General features: G+C 45.0%; 1 protein-coding gene across 1 annotated transcript in view; it reads left to right on the forward strand.

Moving 5' to 3' along the window:
• VOPP1 (VOPP1 WW domain binding protein) overlaps positions 1 to 19594 on the forward strand; it is a 170559-nt gene extending 150965 nt beyond the window's left edge. Inside the window, exon 5 of the mRNA XM_055557253.1 lies at positions 17126 to 19594. Coding sequence (XP_055413228.1) covers positions 17126 to 17316 — 191 coding nt within the window. The 3' untranslated portion in view covers positions 17317 to 19594. The remainder of the gene's footprint in view (positions 1 to 17125) is intronic.
• The last annotated feature ends 5829 nt before the right edge of the window (positions 19595 to 25423 follow it).

Below are 25423 nucleotides of genomic sequence, written 5' to 3' on the forward strand. Positions count from 1 at the left end.
AGAAAATGAGGGCCAAAAAAACATATAAAGCATGTAGAAAACAAATAGCACAATGACAGAAGTAAATCCTGCCTTGTCAGTAAGTACTTCAAATGTAAATGGATTAAACTCTCCATCAAAACACTGAGATTGCAGAATGGATAAACAAGATCAAATACATATCTTTCTCAACTTATGATGGGGTCCCGATAAGGCCATCTTAAATTGAAAATAGTGTACATTGGAAATGCATTTAATACACTTAACCTACTGAATATCTTAGCTTTAGGCTAGTTATCTTAAGTGTGCTCAGAACAGGTACACTAGCCTAAGCTGGCCAAAATCATCTAGCACAAAGCCTATTTAATAATAAAGTATGAGTATCTCATGTATTTTATTGACTGCTATATTGAAAAACATTGATTGTCTGGGTACAGAATGGTTGTGAGTGAACCAGTTCTTTATCCTTGTGATCACAGTGCTAACTGGGAGTTATGGTTTGCTGCCACTACCCAGAATCATGATAGATCTTATCACATACCACTAGCCCAGAAAAAGACTGAAATTCAAAGTATGATTTCTGCTGAATTTGTATCACTTTCACTCCATCATAGATTTCAGACCCCAAAGCACAAAGAGGTTGAAAATGAAAGGAAGGAAAAAATATTCCTTATCTTTAAATGGTAATCCAAAGAGCGGGCTGTCTATATTTTTTTTCTTAAGAAAAAAAAAAAGATAAGGCATAAACTACTAAAATCATACTGAAAGTAGAAACATTCCAACAATTCTACAGAAATAAAAAGGATTATGTGAAAACAATTATAGAGCAAAAAAATATGGGTAAACTAGATAGGACAGCTTTCTAGAAATAAAATCTACAAAGACTAAATCATGAAGAAATAAAAAACTTGAGTAGTCCTGTAACTAGTAAGGAGATTGAATCAGTCATCAGAAAATTCCAAACAAAGTAAAGCCTTGGACCTAATGGCTTCAATAGAAAATTTTACCGAACATTTGAAGAAGTAATATCAATCCTCCTCACCCCCCACCCCAAATCAAAGAGGTAGGAACATTTCCTGACTCATTCTGTAAGGCCAGCGTTATTCAGATCCCAAAGCCAGACAAAGACACCACAAGAAAAAAGAAATTATAGGCCCTTGTCCTTGATCAACATTGATGCAAAAATCCTAAACGAAATAGTAGCAAACAGAGTTCAGCATTTTAAAGGATTATGCACCAATTTGGATTTTTCCTGGAATTTCAGGATGGTTCAACAGGCTTCCCTGGTGGCTCAGCTTGTAAAGAATCCACCTACAATGCGGGAGACCTGGGTTCGATCCCTGGGTTGGGAAGATCCCCTGGAGAAGGGAAAGGCTACCCACTCCAGTATTCTGGCCTGGAGAATTCCATGGTCTGTATAGCCCATGGGGTCACAAAGAGTCAGACACAACTGAGTGACTTTCACTTCACTTCACAGCATATAAAAATTAAAGTAATACATCATGTCAGCATAATGAAGGAAAATAATGATTATTCAATTGATGCAGAAAAAGCACTTGACAAAATGCAACACACTTTCATGATCAAAACACTCAGCAAACTAGGAACAGAAAGAAAGTACCTCATAAAATCCAGACAGAGGTTCATGACATTGTACAGGAGGCAGTGATTGAAATCCCCAAGAAAAAGAAATGCAAAATGGTTGTCTGAGGAGGCCTTACAAATAGCTGAGAAAAGAAGAGAAGCAAAAGGCAAAGGAGAAAAGGAAAGATATACCCATCTGAATGCAGAGTTCCAAAGAATAGCAAGGAGAGATAAAAATATCTTCCTAAGTGAACAATGCAAAGAAAGAGAGAAAAACAACAGAATGGGAAAGACTAGAAGTTTCTTCAAGAAAATTAGAGATACCAAGGGAACATTTCATACAAAGATGGGCTTAATAAAGGACAGAAATGGTATGGACCTAAGAGAAGCAGAAGATAAGAAGAGGTGGCAAGAATACACAGAAGAACTGTACAAAAAAGATCTTCATGACCCAGATAATCACAATGTTGTGATCACTCACCAAGAGCCAGACATCTTGGAATGTGAAGTCAAGTGGGCCTTAGGAAGCATTACTACGAACACAGCTAGTGGAGGTAATGGAATTCCAGCTGAGCTATTTTAAATCCTAAAAGATGATGCTGTGAAAGTGCTGCACTCAATAAGCCAGCAAATTTGGAAAACTCAGCAGTGGCCACAGGACCAGTTTTCATTCCAATCCCAAAGAAAGCAATGCCAAAGAATGTTCAAAGTATCACACAATTGCACTCATTTTACATGCAATCAAAGTAATGCTCAAAATTCTCCAAGGCAGACTTCAACAGTACATGAACTAACAACTTCCAGATGTTCAAGCTGGATTTAGAAGAGGCAGAGGAACCAGATATCAAATTGCCAACATCCGCTGGATCATAGAAAAAGCAAGAGAATTCCAGATAAACATCTACTTCCATTTCATTGACTACACTAAAGCTTTTGTGTGGATCACAACAAACTGTGGAAAATTCTTAAAGAGATGGGAATACCAGACCACCTTACCTGCCTCCTGAGAAATCTGTATGCAGATCAAGAAGAAACAGTTAGAACTGGACATGGAACAACAGACTGGTTCCAAATTGGGAAAGGAGTATATCAAGGCTGTATATTATCACCCTGCTTATTTAACTTATATGCAGAATACATTATGCAAAATGCCAGGCTGGTTGAAGCACAAGCTAGAATTAAGATTCCTAGGAGAAATATCAATAAGCTCATATATGCAGGTGACACCACCCTTATGGCAGAAAGAGAAGAAGAACTAAAGAGCCTCTTGGTGAAAGTGAAAGAGGAGAGTGAAAAAGCTGGCTTAAAACTCAAGGGAGGTGGGAGGGGGCGGTTCATGATGGGGAACACGTGTATGCCCGTGGCAGATTCATGTTGATGTGTGGAAGAACCAATACAATATTGTAAAGTAAAAAAAAAAAAAATTCAACATTCAAAAAATAAAGATCATGGCATCCAGTTCCATTACTTCATGGCAAATAAATGGGGAAACAATGGAAACAGTGACAGACTTTATTTTCTTAGGCTCCAAAATCACTGCAGATGGTGACTGCAGCCATGAAATTAAAAGATGCTAGCTCCTTGAAGAAAAGCTATGACAAACCTAGACAGCGTATTCAAAAGCAGAGACATCACTTTGCCAACAAAGGTCCGTCTAGTCAGAGCTATGGTATTTCCAGTAGTCATATGTGGATGTGAGAGTTGTTCCATAAAGAAAGTGGAGCACTGAAGAATCGATACTTTTGAACTGTGGTGTTGGAGAAGATCTTGAGTGTCCCTTGGGCTGCAAGGAGATCAAACCAGTCAATCCTAAAGGAAATCGATCCTTAATATTTATTGGAAGGACTGATGCTGAAGCTGAAGCTCCAAAATTTTGGCCACTTGATGCAAAGAGCTGACTCAATGGAGAAGATCCTGATGCTGGGAAATACTGAAGGCCAGGGGAGAAAGGGATGACAGAGGACGAGATGGTTGGATGGCATCACCGACTCAATGATTTTGAGCAAGCTCTGGGAGATGGTGAAGGACAGGGAAGCCTGGCGTCCATGGGGTCACAAAGAGTCCTGCTAGTGCAGGAGATGCTGATTTGATCCCTGGGTCAGGTAGATCCCCTGTTAGAGGAAATGGCAACCCACTCTAGTATCCTTTTCTGGAAAAATCCCATGGACAGAGGAGCCTGGCTGCCTACAGTCCATGTTATTGCAAAGAGTCGGACACAACTAAGTGCACACACACACATACACAACAAAATACAGTTTAGCCATATAGAAGAATTAAATCCTGCCATTTGTGACAATATAGGAAGACCTTGAAGACAGTATGGTATTTGAAATAACTTAGATGAAGAAAGACAAATGCTATATGATTTCACTCCTGTAAAGTCTAATGAAACAAATGAACAAACAATAAAAAAAAAAAAAAAAAGCAAAATTTTAGATACAGAGAGCAGATTAATGGTTACCAGAGGGGAAGTAGTGTGGACAAATTGGGTGAAGGGGTCAACGGTGTGGTGATGGATAGAGACTAGACTTGAGGTCAGCGCTTTGTAGGACAGTAAGTCTGCTACATATAAACCTTCCAGTTGCAAATTTTCAAAGATGAGAATGTTCATTCTCACGTCCAGTCACATAAGTTATTTCATATGTCTGGTGTGCATTGTCATGTCCGTCCGTCCTCCACAGGTGGTTGTGCTTTTGTGTACTTTGCAGTGCTGCATATAGTACAATAGTACAGTACATTCATTTCAAGCCCAGGTTGTCTGGAAGCAACTGGTTTAGTTCTTCAGAAGTAACTGAAGAACCAAAAGGATTCATGACATGGGAAATGGGAAGGGGTTTTCTTTATTTGAGGAGGTAGTTTTTGAGGCATGGGACCCAGATGTAATATGGAACATGAAGTTTGCAGCAACCATTTGGAACTCAATCCAGTGCTACCATGTCATCTATGATGAGAAAAAAGAGGCACTGGGTCATTTTTCCAAAAGGGTAAGAAGGGTAGGTAGAATTGAATCCAGCAAAGAACCAGACCAATGCCCTCGGCGTCAGGCATGGGTGAGAGTGCAGCTCGCCCTCCGTCTCTTATTGCTGATGACCCTTCAGCGCTGCCATCTCCCACCTCCTCTCCCTACTCCAGTCAGCTCTTCTTGCCTGTTCACTCGATGCCAGACCCTGTATGCCAGATGTTGTACTATACTATTGTCCTTCTGAAGGTGTAGCACAATTTAAATGTTTTATTTTTGTGTTTGTTTCTTATGTATTTTTATGTGAAAAGTATTAATATTTTAAACTTATTGCAATATAGTACTACAAATCTGATTGTGTTACTTGGGTACCTGAGCATGTTGGATTTACAAACAAATTAGATTTCATGTTCCATAATTTACTCTTGGAATGGAACTCCTTTGTATATACGGGTCTTACTGTATAGAAAACATGGAGCTGTGAACGTGCTGTTTTGTGTGAACCTAAAATGCCCATCAACTAATCTCAGTTTTAAGTCATTAGTTTATAACCAATAAACATTCTCTCTAGGTTTTTCTTAATTTTTAAAAAGATCGCTGAGTAACTCAGTAGATGCTAGAAAAATAGTAATAAAATTCAATATACATTTCTTATCAAAACTCAAAGTACTGATGTAAAGTGTAATATATCTAGCAAAATGAGGCTTTTTCTTAATATAATGAAGCCTTAGACTATGTGTTTGGGGTCATTGGAGGTCAGGACCAAGTTCTCAGTGGTACACCTAAGCCTAGTGTTACCAGCTGTGACTTTTGAATGGAAATGTTTAGTAGTTGTCTAATAAGCTCACTTTGTACCATTGACCTGCTGCCAACAACATACTTAGTTTAACAGTACAAGTATTGCTATTAAAATTAGGATATTTACTAACAAAGTTTAACACTGTTCTAGAAATTCTTGGTCAAAGCATTAACACGAAAATATTTATTCATCAGGAAGGAGAAACAGCACTGTCTCTCTTTTTAAACAATATATCAGTATATATACCTAAAAAAGTCCTGAAGGATGAACTGAAAAATATTTTTAGCAGCTGAGACAATTTTGGAAAATGAATGGATACAACATAAAAAGAAATTAAAAACCAGAAGGCTTAGAAAAGGACGGGAGCAAGTTATGAAGTGGGGAGATTTGTCTATTGACCATGAGAATGTTCTCTGCAAGAATTCGTTCAAGTGTTTTGGCTGCAAGTAACACACGCCCTAATCAGCCAGGTTAAAATCATTTATAAGGGTTACCTCTTGTGACAAAAAAATCACAAAGACAGGGCTCCTGGTTTACCTCCATGCTTAGCAGCATGCAGAAGCTCAGGGCCCCCACCCCCACTGGCCAACTTGTGGCGCTGATGTATCCATGTGTCCTGGGCTGCAGGACGGACCCCTCAAGGGTTCAGACCCAGAAGTGTCCAGTGGAAAAAGATTCCCAGGCAAGTTATTGATATATAACATTTTTGGCTGTCGGGAGCCGCGTTAGGCGTTACTGACAAAATGGAGGCACGGCCCCAACCCCCTCTCCTCATCTGGCAGGCACAGCCCTGGGATGAAGGTGTTAGGCCTTGTGATTCTGACTTGTTCTTTCCTTTCTTTGGTTGAGTTGACTGGAAAGAATGTTAAGGTGCTTATTGTTCTTGAGAGAAGCGTGAGAAAGCACAAAGCCTTTTTCAGTTGTGCCTAGAAAATAATCTGTTCAAAGATCTTTACAAAGAATGTTCCAGGATGAGCACGTAGGCTGCAGCTTGGGGCCATGGGAAGGATTATTATCTGAGACCTGTTTGTGAGGGGAATGTTTATGGCAAAAGAAGTTTGCTGAGTTTAGGGTTTAGGATTAATTAAGAATAGCTAGAAGCCTTCTTAGGACATAATGATCTTAAGATGCTAGGGAGAAACAGGATTTAGAAAGATAGGAAATAAACTGAGGAATGTAGCATGAGTTACAATGTAATCACAAGTTAAGTACAGTAAATCTGGGTGGGGGAAACTAAAAACGTCAAACCTCTGACCTAATGCTTTTGTCAAAGTATAAAAGAGAACCTGAAACTTGAAATAAACATGTAGTCCCATAGAGGCTACATCAAGATGTAGTCCCGTACTATGAGTCAGAGGCTACATATCATTGCCGACACCGTCCATCTCTTCAGGTTGAATCCCTGGCTGCTGGAGCTGGACTCGAGCATTTGGCCATCAACCAAAAATCTATAAATTGGAGAAAGGTAATATATATCTCATAGTATCCCAGGTGGCACTAATGGTAAAGAACTCTCCTGCCAGTGCAGGAGATGTAAGAGACATGGGTTCAATCCCTGGGTCGGGAAGATCCCCTGGAGGAGGGCACGGCAATCCACTCCAGTATTCTTGCCTGAAGAATCCCACGGACAGAGGAGCCTGGAAGGCTACAGTCCACAGGGTCGCAAAGAGTCGGACAGGACTGAAGCGACTGAGCATGCATGTATGCCTGTCACTCTGATACTGCACGTGCATGCATGCTTCGTTGCTCAGTTGTGTCCAACTCTTAGCGTGCATGCATGTATAGATCACTATGCCAGGCATACATGCATGCTCAGTTGCTTCAGTCATGTCCGACTCTGTGACCCTGTGGACTGTAGTCCTCCAGGCTCCTCTAACCATGGGATTCCCCAGGCAAGAATACTGGAGTGGGTTGCCATGCCCTCCTCCTGGGAATCTTGCTGACCCAGGGATCTAACCCTGGGTCTCTTACATTGCAGGCAGATTCTTTACCATCTGAGCCATCAGGGAAGCAAGTATTACTGTAAAGCTTAAATATGGGTTTTATTCTTTCTTCACTGTGGTACTATGTCAGCCAGAACATGTGAATGCTTTCCCCAAAGCCCAGCCCTTACTTATTTTGGAGTTTCATTTTCTCTCATTTTTTAATCTCTGTTTCAGTTTGCAAATTATTCTCTTTGATAGAGAATAAGATTTGAGGTATTTTTATATTATTTTCTATTTTTTTTTAATTTTTCTTGGAGTATAGTTGATTTACAATGCTGTGTTAGTTTCAGCTGTACAAAAAATTGAATCCGTTACATGTGTATCCACTCTTTTTAAGGTTCTGTTCCCATATAGGCCATTACAGATTATTAAGTAGAATGCCCTGTGCTATAAAGGATGTCCTTATTAGTTATCTATCTTATGTATAGCACCCCAATCTCCCTATTTATCCCTCCCCATCCCTTACTCCCTAGTAACCATGTTTGTTTTCTCCATCTGTAACTCGATTTCTGTTTTGTAAATAATTTTATTTGTATTCTTTTTCTAGATGGTATTTGTCTTTGACTTAGTAGGACAATCTCTGGGTCCATCTGTGTTGCAAATGGCATTATTCTGTTCTTTTTTATGGCTGAAGAGTCAGATATGACTGAGCAACTGAACTGAACTGAATATTCCGTTGTCTATATGTAATGCATCTTCTTTATCCTTTCCTCTGTTGATGGGCATATAGGTTACTTCCATGTCCTGGCTATTGTAAATAATGCTGCCATAAACATTGGGGTGCATGTATCTTTTTGAATAATGGTTTTCTTTGGGTATATGCCCAGGAGTGGGATTGCCGATTGATATGGTAGTTCTGTTTTTAGCTTTTTAAGGGAGTTCCATTCTGCTCTCCATACAGGATGTACCATTTACATTCCCGCCAACAGTGCAGGAGGGCTCCCTTTGTTCCATACCCTCTCCAGCATTTATTGTTTTAGATTTTTTAATGATGTCCATCCTGACTGATGTGAAGTGATACCTAATTATAGTTTTGGTTTGCACTTCTCTAATAATTAGAGATGTTAGCCATCTGTATGTCTTTGGAGAAATGTCTATTTAGATCTTCTGCTATTTTTTGACTGGGCTTTTTATATTGAGCTGCATTGTATATTTTAGAGATTAATCCCTCATACATTGCTTCATTTGCAAGTATTTTCTCACATTCTTTTTTTTAATATAAATTTATTTTAATTGGAGGCTAATTACTTTACAATATTGTATTGGTTTTGCCATACATCAACATGAATCTGCCACAGGTATACACGTGTTCCCCATCCTGAACCCCTCTCCCACCTCCCTCCCCGTACCATCCCTCTGGGTCATCTCAGTGCACCAGCCCCAAGGATCCTGTATCCTGCATCAAGCCTAGACTGGCAATTCGTTTCATGTATGATATTATACATGTTTCAATGCCATTCTCCCAAATCATCCCACCCCCTCCCTCTCCCACAGAGTCCAAAAGACTGTTCTATACATCAGGGTCTCTTTTGCTGTCTCTCATACAGGGTTATCGTTACCATCTTTCTAAATTCCATATATATGTGTTAGTATACTGTACTGGTGTTTTTCTTTCTGGCTTACTTCACTCTGTATAATAGGCTCCAGTTTCATCCACCTCATTAGAACAGATTCAAATGTATTCTTTTTAATGGCTGAGTAATACTCCATTGTGTATATGTACCACAGCTTGCTTATCCATTCATCTGCTGATGGACATCTAGGTTGCTTCCATGTCCTGGCTATTATAAACAGTGCTGCGATGAACATTGGGGTACACGTGTCTCTTTCCCTTCTGGTTTCCTCAGTGTGTATGCCCAGCAGTGGGATTGCTGGATCATAAGGCAGTTCTATTTCCAGTTTTTTAAGGAATCTGCACACTGTTCTCCATAGTGGCTGTACTAGTTTGCATTCTGAGGGTTGTCTTTTCATTTTATATATGGTTTCCTTTGCTGTACAAAAGCTTTTAAGTTAAGTTAGGTCCCATTGCTTTATTTTTGTTTTTATTTTCATTACTGTAGGAGGTGGGTCAAAAAAGATCTTGCTGAGATTTATGTCAAAGAGTGTTCTTCTTGTTTTCCATAAAGAGTTTTATAGTGCCTGGCCTTACATTTAGGTCTTTAAACCATTTTGATTTAGTTTTTGTGTATGGCATTTGGTAGTGTTCTATTTTTCATTCGTAACTGTCCAGTTTTCCAGTACCACTTATCAAGGAGACTGTCTTTTCTCCATTGTATATTCTTGCCTTCTTTGTCACAGATCACAGTTGCCCATAGGTGCCTGAGTTTATCCCTGGGCTTCCTATCCTGCTCCGTTGATGAATTATGATTTTAAAATGCTTTGAACTTCAGAGTCATGTGCCATAGAATCATGTGTATATTTGGGAGACATTTTTGAACTGATCTCTCTCATCTGTGGCACATACCTGTTCTTGCCTGGCCTTTTTTCTTTGGTTTTCACACATACCATGATGTCTTTGTCACTCCACCTCCCTGAATGAGTCAAAACTGAGTGTGTCTCCTCTCTGTGTCTCTTCTCTGCGAGATCCTGGATATTTGCCACATCAGTATGTTGTCAGGAGTTCTGCTTTAGCCAAATCAGCAAGCGTAGTGAACGTCTGGGACACACACATCCTCCATGCCAACTGATGCCCCCTCTAGCCCAGGAGCCTCATTCCACCCCAGGAGAGTGCAGCCTCCATTCGTGCTGTCTGTGCCCTCAACCAGTCTTTCTAGCAGTTTCATCCTTGTGTTTGTTCACTTGAGGGTTTATGTTCTTGACAAGTACAGAACTTATCCACCCCCCATTTGTTGTTTCTTTACCATTCTAAGTACCTCTCCATCTCCATGCTCAGATGTTTTAACCCTACCCTTCCAGTTCCCATGTGATGAGACTGCTAACATAACTGTCCAATTAAGTCGGACACACTTGTCATCGTTTCTCATTACCCTCCAGTGTGAGTGACGGTGCTGCACGAATGTTCCAGACATGCCCTCAGCACATCTCTGGTACAAAGACCACAGCCCTATCCCACCCCCACCCCCATCGCTTGTGATGGGGAGGTGGAGTTATCCCTTCGAACGCTTCTACCCTCAGGGGCAGCAGGTAGGCTTGATGCAGACTTGCTGGGCATCAGAAGCAGGCATGTCTCACAAAGCTGCCCCACGTGTTCAGCGTGGTGTAGCAGAGGCGAAGTTCAGGCACCATCCCTCCCTCCTTCCATCGCTTATCTGTCTCATGGATGGGATGTCTGTTGCAATGCCAGATGCTGGCTTGGGTTCTAAGAGTCCCCAGGTGAGTTAAATCCTCTCCTTGTATGCAGAAGTTCAAACTATTCTACTACACTGTGGTGCCCAATATGTGGATTCTTTTCTGAGTGCCAAGAGGACAGGGGTCCTAGTCCAGTCAGGATTGTGGTGATAGTCAGTGAGCTGTGATTCTGATCTGAGACTTGAAAGATAAATGGGAATTAGTCAGATAAGAGGCTGAGGGGATGGGGATGGTGGTGTGAAGATGGGCCAAGACTTTGCAGGAGGAGTGATCTGCATGTTTTAACACTAGGAGCTACTTTCTGATGAGGGTCTGGGAGAGGTGAGCAGGATACAAGCAGTTGGTTGTTGTTGGCAGGACAGTGGGAAACGAGACTGAAAGAAGTAAGGACCTGAGGATGGAGGGCCTTTCACCCCTAGTACAGGAACTCAGCTCACAGCCCTGTGAGTGAATTGGTGGCTGTGGTGACATAGGATGTTCAAGTCATGGGTGGGAAGAGGGGCTGCGTGTCTGCTGGAATGTCTAAACCTTGAGAAGCAGCCTGGCTGGAGGAGGTGGATGTAGGAATTTGGGATCTGAGCTCTGATTAAACTGTGTGAGGCAGGTAGTGTATGGAGGAGAGAACACTAGAGCCCACCCTGAGCTGAGCTGGTTGTACAGACACAGGGAATAGATGGAGTCACTTAGGAGAGCTGCGGGGACCTGGTGGCCCTGGGCTTGCGAGCCACTTGGTCTTTCTCAGGTGGTCATCACCCCTCCTTTCTTTATGGCGAGCCGGATTCTTCTGCATCCCAAGAAAAGGTTGGCCTGGCTCATCTCCTCCTCTTAGTGGCCAGTGAGCTTGGTGGAGTGGCAGCAGGGTCGCTGTGAGGAAAGCGTGGCAGCATCAGCGGAACGGTTCCCCTCAGGTGGAGCTGCTATAATTGACTGATGTTTGCTGAATCTAGGGTTCCCTCTCAAATCTCACCCAGACTGTCAGGGAGGAAAGAGGATGGCAGTAAGGCGTAAAACAACTTCAGCTCTGTCGAGAAGCACAGTGTGGTTGGGATAGAGTGCAGCCCAGCGCAGCCTGGCTGGTGACAGCCCTGAACTAAGCCCTCAGTCCCAGGATGCTGCTCAGAATGCAGGTCTAGCGTATCCCCAGCCTTCCGTAGTCTGCTGTCCCTCTGCAGCTGGAGGGAGGCCCATTTCATCACCCTGTTGTGAGAACGTGTCACCGTGGAAAGAGCTTGGGCTTCACAGGACAGTATTCGGTTCAATTCTGGTGCCTCCACATAGTAGCTGTGTGACCTTGGCAGGTTATGTCTCGCTGAGCTTCAGTGTCTTCAAGAATATGGATGCAATAGCAATACCCTTGCTGTGCCCACACCATGCCCTTCCCACGTGATAGAGGACGATGCAGATTGGCATTAACACTTGAGAAGACAGCTGGGCAACTGAGTGGCTGCAGTTGTTTTACTCACATCTCCTGATCCTTTCCTCTCTGTCTCCTGGAGAAATAGTCTTCCTCTGACTCTGCTTCTTCACAGATTCTCTATTTTCTTTCTCTAACTAAACCATCTACCATAAGGCTTCAGAATGTAAGGGCTAGTTCTCTTCCCCCACATTCCACCCCCTGTAAGATAGACGGATGGTCCTGGTGTCCCATTGGCTCCTGACTTTCACTTTTATGTCCTTACAGTCCCAAGAATCCCAAACCACACACTGAATCCCAAACTGGTTCTTCCATTCTCCAACACCATTTTGCTACCATCTGTGACCATCTCTTCTTTGAGGACTTGGGAATCTGTCTGCTCAAATCGCCAACCCCCGTGGCCTGCAGTGCACGGGCTGCCTGTGTGAGCACCTGGGCCTCCTTCACGCAGGGGCTGTGGGTCCCTGTCCTGCTGCTCTGAGCTGCTGCCTGTGGCTCCTCTGCCCATTTGACAGAAAATACCAGGTGCCCTCCTGTGTGCCAGGCTCTTTGCTAGACAGTGGGGTTCAAATTTTGAACCAGGCATATAAGGTCCCTAACCTTCATTGAGCTTATATTCTCCCTAGAAATTCTCTTGGAGAAGGCAATGGCACCCCACTCCAGTACTCTTGCCTGGAAAATCCAAGGATGGAGGAGCCTGAGAGGCTGTGGTCCATGGGGTCGCTAAGAGTCGGACACGACTGAGCAACTTCGCTTTCACTTTTTACTTTCATGCATTGGAGAAGGAGATGATGGCCCACTCCAGTGTTCTTGCCTGAAGAATCCCAAGGACGACGGAGCCTGGTGGGCTGCCGTCTGTGGGGTCGCAGAGTCATACACAACTGAAGTGACTTAGCAGCAGCAGCAGAAATCCTCTCTTTACTATATTTCTGTACCTAACTGTATAAACATGTTCAAGCACTTCCTGTCCTTAAAAATACTTCTGTCTTAAGAATATACAATGGGGAAAAGACAGTCTCTTCCATAAGTGGTGCTGGAAAAACTAGACAGCTACATGTAAAAGAATGCAATTATAATATGTTCTCATACCATATATAAAAATAAACTCAAAATGGATTAAAGACCTAAATGTAAACCCCCAAATCATACAACTCCTAGAAGAGAACATGAAGCAGGACAGTCTTTGACATAAATCACAGCAAAACATTTTTTTGAATCTGTCTCTTAAGGCAAAAGAAACAGAGGCAAAAATAAACAAATGGGACAACATCAAACTAAAATGCTTTTAACAGTGAAGGAAACCATCATCAAAACAAAAAGACAATCTTCTGAATGGGAGAGAATTGTTGGAAATCATATATCTGATAAGGGGTTAATATCCAAAATATATAAAGAGCTTATACAACTCAAACAAGTAACCAAACAACCTGATTTTAAAATGGGCAGAGGATCTGAATAGACATTTTTCTAATCACCAGTCCAGGTTCGATGCATGGGGATGCTTGGGGCTGGTGCACTGAGACGACCCAGAGGGAGGGTACAGGGAGGGAGGTAGGAGGGGGGTTCGGGATGGAGAACACGTGTATACCCGTGGCAGATTCATGTTGATGTATGGCAAAACCAATACAATATTGTAAAGTAATTAACCTCCAATTAAAATAAATAAATCTATATTAAAAAAAAATAAAGATAATGACGTTAAAAAAAAAAAAAAAAAGAAGATACGCAGATGGCCAAGAGGCACATGAAAAAAATGCTCTACGTCAGCAGTCACCAGGGAAATGCAAATCAAAGCCACCCTGAGATATCATCTCACACCTGTCAGAATGGCTAAGTTGACAAGTATGTGGAGAAAAGGGAACCTTGTTCACTATTGGTGGGAGTATAAATTGGTGTAGCCACTATGGAGAACAGCATGGAGGTTCCTCAAGAAACTAAAAATAGAGCTTCCACATGACCTTGCAGTTCTTCTCCTGGGTAAACATCCAAAGAAAATGAAAACACCAACTTGAAGAGTACGTGCACCCCAATATTCTGTGTACAGTAGCCAAAATATGGAATTGACCTAAGTGTCCATCAACAAATGAATGGCTAAGAAGACCTGGTGTGTGTGTGTGTTCACACACAATATGGGCTATTACTCCTATAAAAATAAAATTCTTTTTTTTATTACTCATAAAAAAAAAGAATGAAATTTTGCCATTTGTAACAACATGGATAGACCTGGAGAATATTATGCTTAGTGAAGTAAGTCAGAGAAAGACAAATACTGTATGTTACTACTTGTATGTGGAATCCAAAAAATAAAACGAATGAATATAACAAAACAGAAGCAGACTCACAGAGTTAGGTAACAAACTAAGTGCTTACCAGTGGGGAGAGGGACAGAGGGAGGGGCAAGGTAGAGGAGGGGATTAAGAGGAACAAACTGTCTAAAAAAATTAACAATAAGGATATATTGTACAGCACAGTGAAATATAGCCATTATTTTGTAATAACATTAAATGGAGTATAATTTGCAAAAATCTTGAATCACTATGTTGTACGCTTGAAACCTAACATAACCTTTAAATCAACTATGCATGCATGCCTCCCTGGTAGCTCAGACCATAAAGAATCCGCCTGCAATGCAGGAGACCATGGTTTGATCCTGGGAAGATCCCCTGGAGGAGGGCATGGCAACCTTCTCCAGTATCCTTGCTTGGAGAATCCCATGGACAGAGGAGCATGGCGGGCTACAGTCCATGGGGTCGCAAAGACTCAGACACGACTGAGCGACTAAGTACAGCACATGCATGCATGCTAAGTTGCTTCAGTCATGTCTGACTCTTAGCGACCTTTTAGACCGTAGCCCGCCAGACTCTCCTGTCCATGGGATTCTCCAGGCAAGAATACTGGAGTGGGTTGCCATGACTTCCTCCAGGGAATCTCCCCAACCCAGGGATCGAACCTGCATCTCCTAAGTCCACTGCATTAGCAGGCAGATTCTTTACCACTAGCACCATGTGGGAAGCCCTAAATCAACTATACCTTAATTTAAAAGTTTTTTTAAAGAATAAAAGAAACACACCTTCCCTTGTCCTGCACCCCTTTAGCCAACACCCATCCCCTCTCTGGTCTTTGCCCCTTACCCTGGAGCAGCTTTCTGCCCCAGCAGCTGGGCCTCTGTGCCAGCCTCAGTGCTGAGACTACTGGCAAGAAGTATGAGGGTCCTCTTCGGGGAGCGCATGTAGTACTGCTCGTCCTGCCCTCTCCTCCTCCTCCTGGTGACAAAGCTCCTGCCTCACCGTTCCACTTTCCTCCCAGCCTCCTCTTATTCTCCTCGTCCACCTGAACCGCCTATGTCTCTCCTGTCAGAAGTGTTGGTCCTCTCCTCAGTTGCCCTCTGGCCCCCTCCACACGCCCTTCCTTGGGTAGTTTTGGCCACGGCCATGTCTCTGCTACCACTTCCATACCAAAGGCTCCCAGAGCTGCTCGGACTCCTGCAGACCCTGCCCTTCTGTCCCCTCTCTTGCCAGGTGGCCCCTCCTCAAACTGGAAGCCGAGGCCTTTCGTAGGCAGGCCTCTCCTCCCCATGGTCTTCACACTCAGCTGGTCCCCGATCCTTGGATACACCTCCTGAACCCCTGGGTCTCTCATTTCTTGTCTCATATTCAAAGCTTTTTTTGTGTCTTTCCTAGACTATTACATTAGCCTCTCTTTTTTATCTTTAACTTTTTATTTGTATAAAATATACAGAGATTCAAAGATAAATAAACTATCTTTGCCCTTGAGAAGTGGACGGTCCTGGCTAGTCAGGGGCTTGTGAACAAACACATCTCCTGGCAACAGGAAGACGCACCACTAGAAGCCTGTTTGAGAGGAGGAGCGGATCGAGGTCCATCTGTGGCTGATGCGCTCCTCCTGACACCCCGAATGCCTCTTTGACTGTATGTTTCTGTCCTGTGCTCTCCTTCAGCACATTTGTAGATTTCCAAGACATCCTGCACACGTTGGTGGGCATCTTTCCAGGAATATGACCTTTATTCAGTTAAACTGTAGCAGAGGGAGATTTGCACAAAAAAAGACCCCACATAATATACAGGCAGACACTACCTCTCTGGTGCCCAAGCATCCCCTGGATTGAATGAGGCCTAATTCAGATGCATCTGATTCACGCGTGAACTTAGCTAAACCCACGAAAAGCCCGGAGCCCAAGATTTCTTTCTTGATTCTTTAGTCAGTTTCCTATCACATTATCAACATGATCAGAAAATGCAGATCCAAGAAATAAGCTCAACACAGCAGCTCGGGTATTTCTACTGTTAAACGAGAGTTGGGGCTAGATATTCCCTCTTGTCACCATCTGTGTGCTCTTGCCCCCTGTGTCCTGCACCCTGGACTGCAGCAGGGCTCAGCCTGCATCTACAGCCTCTCCCTGAGACAAGGGAGCGGTATCTTTCTGCAGCATCCAGGGCAGGGGAGAGCCCACAGACCTGTCAACGCACCCCCACTGACTTCAGGCCCCTAGGTTGTCTCCCTGTCTGGGAATTTGGTTCACCTGGATGACAGGTGCTCTGCCCTGAGTAAATGTCACCCAGCAGGTGTGAGCACAGCTCACACTTCAGCACACTGTTCTCAGAAACTTTGTGGAGGTGCCTGTGGTGCTTCTAGCCAAGAGCTGGGAACCCCAGGTCCTCTTCTCAGTTCTCTCTTAAGTTGGCTCACCTTTCGGCATCCTGGCTTTCCAGGCTCTCAGGGCTGCTGGGCCGTCTGTGTTGATAATTTTTTGGTGCATGTCCCCAGGTGTTGGCAAAGCTCCTCTGGTTGTCCCTCGGTTGTGGGTTGGCCTCCACCGCCCCTGACCGTGCTATCATCCCTCCAACACTCGGGCACCCTCATGGACTGAGGTTCTTTCTGGCTGTCTGCCCTGTGAAGGAGCCGCTTCAGGAGGCTGGGCCAGCATCTCACCTTTGCTCGTTCCCTGCACCCTGGTGCCCTCCTGTGTCTGGGCTTGTTGGCCTGCGATACACGTCCGCTAAGTGCATGACCAGGGCAGTGGTCTTCACCGGGGCACCCAGCTGGGCCGTGCTCTCATCTGCTTGTTTGTCTTTCAGGAGCCCAGCCGCTGGGGCTGCCACATTACACCGACCCCGGAGGATCAGGGATGAATCCTGCTGGGAATCCCGTGGCGATGGCTTTCCAGGTCCAGCCCAACTCATCCCAGGGAAGCACGGCCTACCCACCGCCCCCTTCCTACTGCAACACGCCCCCACCCCCATATGAGCAGGTGGTGAAGACCAAGTAGCCGGGGGAGCTGCCAGCGCCTGCCTGTGTGACGTGGCCGGGAGGCAGGGCGAGGCTGTCGCTTGCTCTCCCTGCTCCATCATGGCTCACTTCCAGGAAAGGTCTTATGAGCCACTGAGGGCAAGTTCCTTTTTGATATCTTCAAAGCACAGCTTCCTCTCAAGTTTTCCTTGGAGGACCAATATTTCAATTCACCCTATGTCTCCTCTGTTGCTTCTGTTTCCAATGTAATCTGTGCTCTGGCTGAGTGGACAGTCCTGAGGGTTGCCCCCCTGAGCTGGCTGCCCAGGCCCGCAGCGGGGGACCCCGGCAGAAGGCCAGGCAGTACGGGTGAGTGCCTGGGGACGTGAGGGAGCCCGTGGCCCAGGCACCCCGCACACAGCCGGCTGCCGGCTAGAACCAGGCCCAGCAGAGCCAGCAGTTTCCTCTTCCAAAAATGATGACGGGGTGCAGCCTCTGAGCCCCTTCTTCCCCTTCCCTTCCTGAAGACCAGAGCGCTGCCCTTGGTACCGCCAGGGCTGGGAGAGCACTGGTGTGCTGTACCTCAGGAAGATGGGGCTCTAGAATCAGGCCAAGTTGATGTCTGTAGTTCCCCGAAAATCACTAAGGGAAGGTATTTAAATTCATGGGAAATTGCCTCCTGCCTCAAACTGGACATTGCATTCCATGAGCTCTTGGTCTGACCTGGGAGGAAAATGGAGCTGTTTTCAGTGCATCTGGGGAAGGTGGTGTGGAGTCGTGCCCTGAGGTCAGACTCGGAGTCTTTCCTGGGTGTCAGTAGTTCTCTGGCCTGTGATCGCAGCCAGGCATCTCTGCACCCTCCCCTGAGGCAGGCCTGACAGTGTTTTGTAATGGACACTTTCAAAGCAGAGAGGTACATCCAGCTGGGAAGCCACCTCGGCCCCTGGAGAGAAGTGTCCCAGCGGAGCACAGCCAGTGGCTTGAGCCTGGGTGGGCAAGCCTTGGCCCTGCCTGCCTGATCTCAGCGGGTGTATGCCAGGCTCTGCAGAGGAGAAGCTTGCCAAGAAAGACAGGAACACAAAACCCCAGGACTGCAAATAGATCTCTTCCAAAAGGAACGAATAGATTTCACTCACGAGTTAATCAAAATTAGAATAAAGATGTGGTTGGAAATGCAAACCTGGCTCAGAAACCTCTCTGGCCCTCGCATCACAGGGAGTCCTGGATTGTTAGGGGACTGGAGTTCTGCTCCTCTACGTAGGTTACGCCCACCATCATGTACTTAAACCCAGATTGAGACCTGATGGGTCATGTATAGGAAGGGCAAAGCATCGTAGCGGAGACATGTATGTATAGTAATGGGGCGGGGGTGGGGGTGGGGGTTGGGTGCTTATTTTTGAAATGAAGTAATTAGAGCCTTTTGAGAGATTGTCAGTCATTGAACTTGAGCATCAGGACATCTCACTAGAGTGATACTGAGTGTTTTCATTCCCCATTCCTTGTCTCCATGTCTTTGCTCTGCTGGAGTAGGAGTGAGGAGTCAGGATGGAGAATCTGGGAGCCTCCCCAGGGACTCCATGGGGTACTCTTGGAGCCAGATGAACACTGGAAATAGTCTGAACATAGATGCTGCTGCCGGTGCTTTTGACCACTGAGCGTGACCTCTGAACTCCTGTCCCCAACTTCAGTCCCTCCCCACACTCAATTCCTTGATTTGAATGAGCAACAAAGCACAACATTTGCTGTTTACAACCCAGGATAACTACACGGGTCCAGAAGTTTCTCTTCCTCCAGGCCATTCCTTTGGCATTTTCAGCTCCAGTTTCTTCCTTTACAGTTCTGATGAGAAAGCGTCCCAAGTTGGAGTTTGTGCAGCTACATGGGCACCCAAATGTCCACGATGAAATTCTGTTTTGGGTTTGTTTTTTGTTTTTTTTTTTTTATAGCAAATGATCTTAAGAGACTAGATGATTTAGGTAGCACTCAACTATTTTATATTCATGCTTGTGTGAGATAAACTTTGTTTTCCCTTGAACATTGGTGAGAACCCACTCAGTGGTCAGTGTGTGTGGAAATTCCTTCTACAGTGATATTTCCTGCCCACTGTTCCCCCATGCTGTCGGTGGACAGTGCCCACTGCTTGGAGCCAGTCCAAGCCAACTTCTGGTGTGTGAAGTCCCATAGAGTCCATGGCTAGGAGTGAACTGGGAGTAGATCTGTGCATGCTTTTCCTCTTGTAACACTTGACTCATTTGTCTTTTTTGTTCTTTTGATAGGGTCATGTTTCCTATGTATGCACAATAAAAATAAATTTGGGTGTGTGCTTTGACTGTTTTGCTGGGGAGTAGCAAAGAGGGTAAAGATGAAGTTTCTGAAGGATAGACAGCAGGCTCTGAGGTTAGCTGAGTGGGGGTGGAATAGGTGGGGATGCACCCAGTCTCAGAAGAACTGGAAATAATATGCTTTCCGAGAATATAAGGAACTTTTGTTTCACCAACACATTAAAAAAACCTAGCTAAGGAAAAAATATCTGAAGTAAGTAGGATGACAGAAAACCTAATTACATAAACTCATAGGTAGTACTGGTATGAATTATCTGGGGGGCTGCCTGTGCTCTGTATAGGTATGGGGGCCTTGATTTTTAAATCCGACTCTCTTTGGTCAGAAACTGTATTTCTCTCACATATCTATAGCCGCTACAGTTAGGCTGTATTTTAGATGAATTTCTAACTGAGATAATATTTATCAAGAAGTGTTTCATATTTTACTGTCTTAAAACAGGACAGGAAATCAGGTAGAAGACTTTCAGAGCTAATTCACACATCTCACTGGACATGCCCCCGGTCATCAACTTCCCCCCAATGAAATGGGAGCAGGGTCATTTACACATCAAAGGTCATGACTAAAGGTAGCCAACAGAGTACTCAGTCTCATCTGTCCCCACACCCAAATTTCACCGAACTCCAAAAGTCCATAATGTTAATAGTCCTCCAGGCAAAAAAAGTACAAGATCAGAAACTGAAATTTCTGAAACAGAAGGTGGTGTGTGGGACTGACAAAGAAACACATCTGAGAAGGTGGGAGCTGAAACTGTAAGGAGAAGTTCAGTGACTCATAGAATCCAAAACCTCAGTTTTTTCAACTGCAAAATGGGGTCATACTCAGTTCAGTATCAGTGGCTCAGTCATGTCCAACTCTTTGTGACCCCATGAACTGCAGCACACCAGGCCTCCCTGTCCGTCACCAACTCTCGGAGTCCACCCAAACCCATGTCCATTGGTCGGTGATGCCATCCAACCATCTCATCCTCTGTCATCCCCTTCTCCTCCTGCCTTCAATCTTTCCCAGCTTCAGGGTCTTTTCAAATGAGTCAGCTCTTTATATCAGGTGGCCAAAGTATTGGAGTTTCAGCTTCAACATCAGTCCTTCCAGTGAAAGTTCAGGACTGATCTTTAGGAGGGACTGATTGGATCTCCTCACAGTCCAAGGGTCATACTACTTGTTGCTTATACCAGGCTTGTACCAGGCACTTTATGGTCACTCAGCAAATGTTAGAAATCCTCTGTTCTTCACTCCACATTTCCCTGAGCAAGAGAAACTGAAGTGGAGAGAGATAATGCATTCCCAACTAGTCCTTTGCCCATCAGGAGATGAGCTCCATGGTGTAACAGGAGCAAATTCCCTTTGAATACATACAAGATACGAAGGTGGAAGTTGACGGAGCCCCATTCACTGCCACTGCCCCTACGTCACCTTATCATCCTGAAATGCTGTGTGTGCTGCTCAGTCATGGGTGTAGAGCCCACCAGAGCTGGGAAGGAGAAACCTCAGGCAACTTTTTTTCCCTACCATTTATATGTAGAATGAGATCTGTGAGTGCCCCAGATCCAGCCATGAATGATAAGCAGTATTTTGTCCATCATATTACTGGGGTGTATCTTTTGCCATTCCCTGACCCCGCCCCCACCCCAGCTGTTTATTATAATGCCCCTGTGCCAAAGTGTCCGGGGAAGATCCTGCTCAAAGCCTTTCTCAAAATGGTATGATGGGAGTGGGTATGATTATCAACACAACCCCCCTCCGTTAAAGCTGCGTCCTGTTGGATCTCCCTACTAGAAGATTCGAGTTCTGACTCCAGCCACAAAGGACTGGCTTTCCTTCTGTGAGGAAAGGCTCCTGATCTTGTGATGAGCAATAGTGTAGTGAGGGTAGAGGAGAGCCACACTTTCAGCTGGAACAGGGGTGCATGGGAGCGCTGCATTTTCTTCCTCTCTGGACTTGAAACCACAAACAGCCTTGAGGTCCTGAAGCCCATAAGTCACATTTGCCACAGACCTGGTGCTCATTGTACAGGAATTGGAGGTGGATACTTGAGGGATTGGGGGGCAGGAGGAGAAGGGGACGACAGAGGATGAGATGGCTGGATGGCATCACTGACTCGATGGACATGAGTCTGAGTGAACTCCGGGAGTTGGTGATGGACAGGGAGGCCTGGCGTGCTGCGATTCACGGGGTCACAAAGAGTTGGACACGACTGAGCAACTGAACTGAACTGAACTGAACGAAGTATGTACCTTTGAAAAGTGCCTGGGCATAAACGATCCCTCATGTTTTTAAGGAAGAAAGAAAATTTTCATCTTGCTTTAAAGTGTACAAGGAGAAATGCTTTTAGCTGTATGTTCTAGACCAGGCGGAGAAGGCAATGGCACCCCACTCCAGTACTCTTGCCTGGAAAATCCCATGGACGGAGGAGCCTGGCAGGCTGCAGTCCATGGGGTCCCGAAGAGTCAGACACGACTGAGCGACTTCACTTTCACTTTCACTTTCTAGACCAGGACTGTCCATTAAAAACATATCAGCTAAGTATACTAAATTTTCATTAATTACATTAAAAAGGTGAAATTTATTTTGATCTCATCCAGTGTATCAAAACATTATTTCAACATGTAATATAGAATATATTAATAAGAAATGTTACCTTTTTCCATACTGTCTTCCAAATCCAATGTGGATTTTATATTCACCAGCACAGTGAACTTTGAACAGCTGCTTCCAAGTGCACAGTAACTCTACAGCCAGCGGCTGCTTTATGGGACAGTGTGGGGTGAGTTAGTAAGAAAATACTCCCCTCCTGTTCTGGCTGGTCACTTGCAACAAAATCCAGTGAGGTTAAAAGGCAATTAATTATAAAAAAGGTTAAAGGTAAAGTTCAACCTCAGGTGACAGTCTACAGCTTCTAGGGAACCAACCTATTCTCTAAAACATCTGATATTGTAGATTCTGTAATGAAACTCAAGAGTGTTAAGGTTATAAATCAAGGGTCTTGAGAAGTACCAGGGAGAGTTTTTCCTGAGCTCCTAGCATGAGGGGTGCTGCCCCCATTGCAGTTCAGCCCCAGTGGCTCTGCTAGAAAACACCCCTGGGGAGAGACTGCAGGTCTAGCGGGACCTGGAAATTGTGCCCAGGATCAGGTGTTCAGCTCTGGTAGATGGTGCTAGGACTAGCCCTGGGGTCTTCTGCCCCAAATGTCCCCCCATTACCAGCTGTCACTCCTTTGTTCTCACCAAGTTCTCCAAGGAAACTGAAACCCTGGGTGGAGTGAGTTGCTCTCAAGCCAGGGAAGAGAGCACAGGCAGCATTATCTTTTTCATGCCTGTCGTTATCAGGAGGAACTCAGCAGTGTGAGCGATGCAGATACATAAGTCGTGTTCTCTGGTCAGAGTGCTCATCCCTTCAAACCTGCTAAGCATGCCCTTGAATGAGTTTCTCCTCTCAAATGTGATCAGGATGTAGGCACAGGCGGCTAGGACTTGTCTCAGCTGAATCTAGGACCTGGCCCTAGTTTTCAGGCGCAGGAGTGGGAGGGGTGAGGGGGCGGTAGGGTGACAGAATCTACTGAGGGCAGAGTCTGGAGGGCAGGGAGCTCCTGTCTCCTCAGGTCCTGGCGGGCACGGAGGGAACCGTAGGTACACAGGGATGGCCGTCCCGAACGCTCTACCCTGGAGTCGTCCAGACCACTGGGGTCACGGGACGTCCCGGTGTCCCCGGTTCTCCGTCTGAAAAGGGGTTTCGGAGGCGCCCAGCGTTGTGGTGCGGGTTGGACAGCCAGCGACTCACGCACTAGCCCCACGCTGAGCCCGGGATCCGGAGCCGCGGCTTCTGAGCCCAGATCGACCGCCCGAGTGGTGACTGGAGACCCCGGCCCCGCTCTGCCCCCTCGGACCCCACTTCTCCCAGGACCCAGCCCGGAGCCTCGCGGGAGCAACCACACCCGCGTGAAGAGGCTGGAACGCCCCCTGGAGAGGCTCCAGGAGGGGATCCTGCTTAGCCCTTCTTGGCAAAGTCCCTGCTGATATTTTTTACTCAAAACTAAACTTTATTCTTAATCTAATTGCGAAAGTAATCCAAGCTCACTGCAGAAAATGCAGACTTTACAGGAAAGCACAAGGCAAAGGAAAACTAAAAATCCTGCGACCCCAGCATCCTACTTCTGCAGGTGCGTGTTTCCGTCGCTTTCTAGGTCCCTGGCTCTGACGACACAGCGAGCCATCTTTTGTCACCAGCTTTTCTCTAGCACTTTTTCTGACATTCAACCCTCCGCCTGCTTCTTCTTCCCTGCAAGGATTCGGTAGCGCCCCGCCACACCGCTGCTCAGCAGTTGATTTAACCCACGCACTCGGATCAAATTTGGGGGGGTCGTTCCATTTTATTTTTCATTGTTAAACAACAAAATATTCTACAGACTCAGAATCGTGAGTGTGACTTTTGCATAAGGCGTGTGGTGGATGCCGGAGAGAGCCCAGGAGTGGACGGGGTCGGAGTGGACGGGGTCGGGCCAGCCTTGGCGCCCTGAACACCCGCCGGCCTCGATGCTCTCGCTCCGGCGCCAGCTCTGCGGCCAAGAGTTCAGGAAAGTACCCCTGGCTGGGGAAGCCTGGTCCTGTGTGACTGTTCGGCCGAGATTTCCAGCAAACCCCCAGGATGATGGCTGCCGTGAAAAATCAGGCTCTGTTGTGATGCCGCTCGGTTTGCTGGAACAACTGTGAATAATGTATACCAACTATACCCACGTGAACACACATTACCACTTAGGACACCGGACTGAGTTCCCTGCGAATCTGCCCCATTGCACCGCCTACCAATACCTACATTTTTCTTTGTAATTTTCCTACATACATGTTTTGCTTCACTTTTAACTTTATAATATTAATACATTTCTCCAACTTTCTTTTTTTTAATTTTATTTTATTTTTAAGCTTTACAATATTGTGTTGGTTCTGCCATATATCGAAATGAATCTGCCACAGGCATACATGTGTTCCCCATCCTGAACCCTCCTCCCTCCTCCCTCAAAGCTTTTGCTAATTTTTCCCTAATATGAACAATGCTATGCTGAGCCTGCTTGTGACCATTTTTAATGTTCATCCACTTTATTTCCTCAGAATAAAATCTTAAACTGCTGGGTCAGAGCATGTTTAGGGCTTTTGGTACATATCACCATTAGCAAGACTGTATTCACTGTCTCGCCAGCCTTTGCCACACTGCCTATGATCATGGGTCCATGTTTAGCTGCCAACTTGAGGAGGAGCCGGAAGCCCCGTTTTTCTTTAATTTGTATCATTTATTACACGAATCTCTCACCAACTATAAGAAACACCTTGAATGGTGTATGATTGACAAGACCAGGCTGGCAAGACTAAGCTCCCATGGTAAAGAGAAGGTTGGGAAGAAAAATGAAATACAGCATATATTAAATAAATATATTTACGATATATAAACAAAGCACTGAATATATTTAGCATTAAGTATGTAGATACTTCAAATGTAGCTTTAAATACATATTACAAGTGGAGTAAGTAAAAGCTCTCTAAGCTGTCCAACCCAAACACCCGTGGCATTCTTCTCCTGAATGTCTTTCTTCAGTTGTTTATTCAGGTGGTAACACACTAGGGCAGCCTCACTCCTATGCTTTGAGGACACACACGTTCTGCCTCTGAAGTGTCTGAGCAGCGGCAACATCAGAGTCCTCATCGCATTTTTCAGTGAGCATGCCATGCTCACCGTGGGCTCTGGAGTCTAAGCATCTTTGCTGCTTACTCACTTGAGGAAGCCTGAGCACGCTGGCTTCCTCAACTGAACCTTGAGGA

The sequence above is a fragment of the Bubalus kerabau genome, chromosome 20 (assembly GCF_029407905.1).
Source record: "Bubalus kerabau isolate K-KA32 ecotype Philippines breed swamp buffalo chromosome 20, PCC_UOA_SB_1v2, whole genome shotgun sequence".
Classification (NCBI taxonomy): domain Eukaryota; kingdom Metazoa; phylum Chordata; class Mammalia; order Artiodactyla; family Bovidae; genus Bubalus; species Bubalus kerabau.